This window comes from Lathyrus oleraceus, chromosome 4, assembly GCF_024323335.1.
Source record: "Lathyrus oleraceus cultivar Zhongwan6 chromosome 4, CAAS_Psat_ZW6_1.0, whole genome shotgun sequence".
Lineage (NCBI taxonomy): Eukaryota > Viridiplantae > Streptophyta > Magnoliopsida > Fabales > Fabaceae > Lathyrus > Lathyrus oleraceus.
The window spans coordinates 48,265,189-48,271,045 of record NC_066582.1 but is presented as its reverse complement, the minus strand read 5'-3'; the positions used below and the strand labels follow the sequence as shown (position 1 = coordinate 48,271,045).

The window sequence follows — 5,857 nt, the reverse complement described above, 5'->3', positions numbered from 1 at the left end:
TATTTTAAATTTTGGAGCTTGTGCGATAGCACGTCTTGCACGCCCTCAAAGACGGTAATTTTTTTTTTGATAAGAAATTTTTCACCTAGTAGGATTCGAAACAGAGACCTTGAGAGTAACACACTCAAGACCCAAGTCTTTACCTCTAAGCCACATTTAAGTATGACTCAATTTAAATTATATAAAAATTAAACCAGCTAAACAAAACTTGCCGAACCAACCCAAATTACATTATTTTGGTTTGATTTGTTTTGTTTTAATTTTATTTCTAAAAAGCAACTAAACTAAATTGAATCGTGCATTTTCAGTTTGAATGACTTTTAGCGTCAAAACTGCCAAAATTGGACTGCAAACACCTAGAATTATTTAGTTAAATATAATGTTTTTTATGAAAACTAATGGAGTAAAAATAATACTGATAAACTAAAAAAAAATGAAACTGAAACATGTAACGTAAAAGGATACGTCAAACTTAAATACAACTTAGGGAATACAATTTTAATTTAGTAAAATCCCCAAAATATCCTTTTTCTTATCTCTATCCTTTGTCATCTACTCATTTATCATGTGAAGTTAATAAAAAGCCTCACTTTTTTTAAAACTTAAATAAATCATATTCTATTAATTTTTCAAAAAAAGTACATTTCATTAAATAAAAAGGAGAGAGAGAGAGAGAGAGAGAGAGAGAGAGAGAGAGAGAGAGAGAGAGAGAGAGAGAGAGAGAGAGAGAGAGAGAGAGAGAGAGAGAGAGAGAGAGAGAGAGAGAGAGAGAGAGAGAGAACTGGGCAATATATGCTAAGGTTATATACCACTGACACAAGTCACAACATATAATCTCTAGATATAGAGAGAGATAGAGAGAGAAAGTCTAAGTGATAATCATGGCGAGTTCTTCATCATCATCATTTTATGATGAGATTCCAAACAACAATATCCAGGAAAGTTACATAATCGATTTCCCTTTCTCACCTGCTTTACCATCATGCAGCTTAGTTGACATGTTTCCACCACCATCATTATCTGATCATCATGATCAAAATGATGTTTCTTTTGATGGTGACATGGACATGTTAAGCTCAGATGATTTCAACACTTCTTGGTTCTCAGACTTCAACTTTGAAACCGACACGTCAGAATCACTACCTGCTGTCACCCAAACTGACATGCAGATGCCTCCTTTGCCGGTTCTATCCCTCGCTGCGACGTCTGAGGTTATGAAAAATAATGCGGCGATTCCTGCTTCGGGTTCCTCTTCGAATACTTCATCACCGAATGAGGCTGGTGTTGTTGCTAACAAATCGGTTGTTGCAAGAGCTGAGAATGAAGATGGACGTGAATTTGTTGAAGGAAAAGAAGCTGAAGCTGAGGATCACGGTGGAGATCTTCGAATCGTAGCGGTGGAGAATCGAAATGATCAAAATCAGACTAACAAACCACCGTGAGTTAATTAAAATATTTTTGAATTATTTATTTATTTATTTATTTTATTAATTCAAAATAAAAACTATTATTCATATAAAAAAATAAAAATAATTAAAAGAAAAGGAATCAGGTAGTTACAGTCAAAGAGAAAATTGAGGAATATATATATATATATATATATATATATATATATATATATATATATATATATATATATATATATATATATATATATATATATATATATTTGTTTTAAATTCGTTTGTGTGTGGTAGGGTGAAACCAAAGAAGACAGACAAGAAGAAGCAAAAACCGAATAGAGTTATTTTCAAGACACAAACCGAACTTGGTCACTTGAATGATGGTTATAGGTGGCGCAAGTATGGCCAAAAGCATGTCAAAAATAGCCATTTTCCCAGGTATCATCAAATCCATCGTAGATCTGGGTGCAAATTTCTGCAAATAAGTTTTGCAGAAACTTGCACCCAGATCAAATCAAAGACTAGTTGAAAAGTAAATTAAGTATTTTGTTTTTTTAGATTATATGCAACGTTATAAATATAGTAGTGATTATATTGTTGAATTGAAATTACACTTATTTTTATTTTATTTGGTGATATGTAAAACAGGAGCTATTACCGTTGCACCACCCCTGGTTGTGAAGTGAAGAAGCACATAGAGCTTTTTGGGCCCGAGCCTTCCATGCTGCTAACCTCTTATGAAGGCAACCACACCCACCTAGCTCCAAAGGTGACTCATGCTGCACACCTTGAAATCATACATGATGCTATTGTTGATGGTGTCCATAAAATCCACCGCAAAATCAAAGCTAATGCTGTTGGTTTTGCTGGAAACGAACTTCCAATGTCGCAGCAGTCACAACCACAACAGTTTCAGAACTCGAATCAGATTGTGATTCCCCAACAACCTGTATTTCCTCCATTGCCATACAATAATGGTTATAATAAATCCTTCAACGTCCTTCCAACTTTAAACATTGTTAACTATGTTAACAACTTTCCACCTTTGAATGTTGTTCACTCTTCTACTACTAATAATTCTCCAACTTTGAATGTTGTTAACCCTGCTAACAACTTTCCACCTTTGAATGTTGTTAACATTGTTGCTGCAGACAATTTTTCACCTCTGAATGTTGTTAACCCTGTTGCTGCTGAAAATTCTCCACCTTTGAATGTTGTTAACTCTGCTGGCAATTTCTTCAACTCTTCGACATTATTTGGTGAATTCCTTCAAAATATAGGTGGATGCAATTTTTCAATGTTGACAGATAATTTGATAAACAACGATGGACTTCTTCAGGACATGATCATGCCAAGGGAGACGAGAGGAGCTTGGGCTGAAGCTGGAGCAGGAGCTGGATCAGGAAGATGAAGACGATGATTCTTATGTTTCATGTTATTTTAAATATACTTATTTATGGTATTAATTAATTTCATTTGACTTGTATATTAATTAATATCCGGTAGCCAATAATTTAAGATAATGAAACTTATATCATGATGATGATGGTGGAAAACTCTACGAGTCTTATTTATAATTAGAGTTTCCTTTATTTAATAATTATACCCTGATTATTAGATTATAATGATTATGTTGCTTTTAATTTTTCTTGTTAGTTTCCTTCTATGGTGTTATTTATTCTCAGTTTATAACTAGATTTTTCTTACCTTTCGGTAATTTTCCCTTTCTAAAACTAGTATTTTTATCTTCTTTTTTGTCACATCATCCACATTAAACTCTTTCTCCATGGTTGGATTGTTTTTAGAGTTAGGGTTTTTTACCTTAATTGTTACAATGTCTTCTTTTCCAACTCTATAGAAACTTTAAGTGGAAAAGAAAGACAAGAACACGTAAGTTGATTGATTACAAAAGATGAAAACATTGTATAAAAAAGTGTTATAATTTCCCCATTACATGACACAATACATGAGGTATGAAAAAAGTTAGCAACATGATAACTTTAGTATGACATCCTATCGTCATTATTATAAGCAACAATTTTTTTTGGATTCATTAAATAATTGATGTATCTGATATATAATAATAACCGGATACATAATTTATTTAATGAATCTAAAAAGTTTTGTTGTTGTTTATAGTAATGACCAGAGGGTGTACCGTTTAGATTTTTATATATGATCTAACGAGATAGTGAATTGCCAAGACATATAGATATTTCTTCATATCTTATATATAACATAGAAAGAGTAATAGTAGTAGAAGCTATTCCCTATATTAGACCTCTAGTTTAGTGTAGTTTTTGTTGCTTTCTCTAGGACATATGGTGTCCAATAAGATCTACCATAGTAAAGGGTCTACTCCATATTTTTCACTTACCAACTTGTTATATGATAATTTTTCATTAAGTTATTTGGGGATATGGAGTCTGACTTGTCTATAATTTTTAATTTTTTAATAAATTATCTCTCTTGTACAAAACTTTGAAAATATTTAAGTTTTTTCTTTAAAATGGTTTTGAGCATATGATGTACTTCACTTACCAAACAATAATATTAAGTTTTCAAAAATATCATCTTGCTTATGATTTTGGTTGGAGGATATAAATATAAAAAGTGATTGCATTCGAAGTCTTTATAAGGGATATTGTTGAATACTTCTTTTGATTTTGAAATAGATCCGTGGTCTCCTAGTTTTTTTTCCCTTTAATTTACTATGTTGGTCTAATTGTTTTTTTTTTTAAATATTAAGTTGATGTAAAAAAATACTAAAAATAAAAGAGTTGTGTTCAAAGAAACAAATATAAATTATTAAAAAAAATCAATGCACAATTTACGAAATAAATTTTTTATATTGAATTTCTTAATTTATACTCTTTGAATATAGATAGACATTTTCCTTTTAAATATTACTTCTTATTCTTTTTAAGAGAGATACTTGAGTCATTAAATGTTGATGTATTTGATCTCTATATTAAATAAAATAAATCAACACTTTACTAGTATATTTTGAAAAAATTTGCATTCAACGCTTTAACACTTTAGAATTAACCTTTTTTCATAAAAATTATCAACTTTTTAAAGGATAAAATAGTTTATTGGTCCCTGTAAGTTAGCGAGTTTTTGATTTTGGTCCCTGTAATTTTTTTTAGTCTTAGTCCCTATATCTTTTTTTTTTAGTCCTTGAAGTTAAAATCCGTAGGTTTTCTGTGGATTTTACTTTTAGGGACTAAAATCAACACAAAAGTAAGATATATTGACTCACACAAAAAATAATTACATGGACCAAAATAAAAAATTCACTAAATTATAGGGACCAAAAGACTATTTAAACCTTTTTAATATATATAAGTAAAATTCATTAAATAGAGTAAAAGGGTACCCATGAGCACTTGGATTATATATGTAAAATTCATTAAATAGAGTATAAGGGATACTCAATATCACTTGGATGATATGTTATTTTAATTTAACTAAAGGTCTTGGTCTCGAACCTAGTTTCGGGCACGCAACAATGTTAAATCACTTGAGAGAGAGCTTTATCGTCTATTGCGGTTCGCCCGGACTTGAGGACTTAGTCTATGCAGTTGATTGCAAAAGATACATGATTTCAAAAATAAATAAATATAAAGGATACTCTTGTCCATTACAAGGTGTGCAATTTAGTTTGAGACATTACAACATGATCAACTAAGTTTAAGGAAATCTAGAGGAGCTACAAACCACTCACAAAAGTTATAATTTACATTAGATTTTGACCCTATTGCACTCCATATCCATGACATCAACTTTATGAAAAACATTATTTTGTCTACTTTGCACACCTCGCCTTTGATTAATATACAGTTTCTTTTTAAACACACACATACCAACAAGTTGCTAACCATACAACTGAAGAAAAATTGTGATCCAAAACACATCAGTAATTAAAACTTTTCCTTTAGTGATCCTTACGAATGAGCATGATCAGTGATAGAAATCTTTACCTCTTATGGCGATTGAAACCTTTGATGCAGATCTAAGGACTGATCACGAGCGTTGAATGGTGACACAAACGGATTCCTTCAGTCTTAGTGCTAGCTGCTACGAATGAAGGCTTTGAGTGAGTGTGTGCGTGTGCGCGCGTGTGTGTGTGTATGTGTGTGTGTGTGAGTGAGAGTGTGTGTGTGTGTGTATGTGTGTGTGTGTGTGTGAGAGAGAGAGAGAGAGAAATAAAATTTCATCAAGTAAAATGCTTCTGCGCAAGAGTTCTATTTATAGAACCACTTGTGTGGGCTGCAAGCTAAAAAACCCACTTAAGTGTATGCGACCCATATCTTATGGTATACCAAAAATCACTTAAGCGTGTGGTACCTTACCATATTTCGTATTCTACTTACGTGCATCGTACCTTACGATGTTCTACAATTCACTTAAGTGCACTGTACATTACGGTGTTCCTTATTTACTCTATCTCT

The 5,857-nt window shown here is 31.8% G+C and overlaps 1 protein-coding gene across 1 annotated transcript; it reads left to right on the top strand.

Moving 5' to 3' along the window:
- Positions 1 to 789: 789 nt before the first annotated feature.
- Positions 790 to 2,958, top strand: LOC127073167 (probable WRKY transcription factor 48). The gene is made up of 3 exons (XM_051014289.1): positions 790 to 1,438; positions 1,698 to 1,841; positions 2,052 to 2,958. Exons 1-3 carry the CDS (start codon positions 882 to 884, stop codon positions 2,812 to 2,814), a joined length of 1,464 nt encoding a protein of 487 aa, XP_050870246.1. The 5' UTR covers positions 790 to 881; the 3' UTR covers positions 2,815 to 2,958.
- Positions 2,959 to 5,857: the final 2,899 nt, after the last annotated feature.

Bases quoted from the DNA above. Each gene is read 5' to 3' on its own strand.
- LOC127073167 (XM_051014289.1), top strand. From the start codon at position 882: ATGGCGAGTTCTTCATCATCATCATTTTATGATGAGATTCCAAACAAC. The intron at 1,439-1,697 runs GTGAGTTAATTA...TGTGTGTGGTAG, and splicing joins AATCAGACTAACAAACCACC to GGTGAAACCAAAGAAGACAG. The intron at 1,842-2,051 runs GTATCATCAAAT...TATGTAAAACAG, and splicing joins AAAAATAGCCATTTTCCCAG to GAGCTATTACCGTTGCACCA.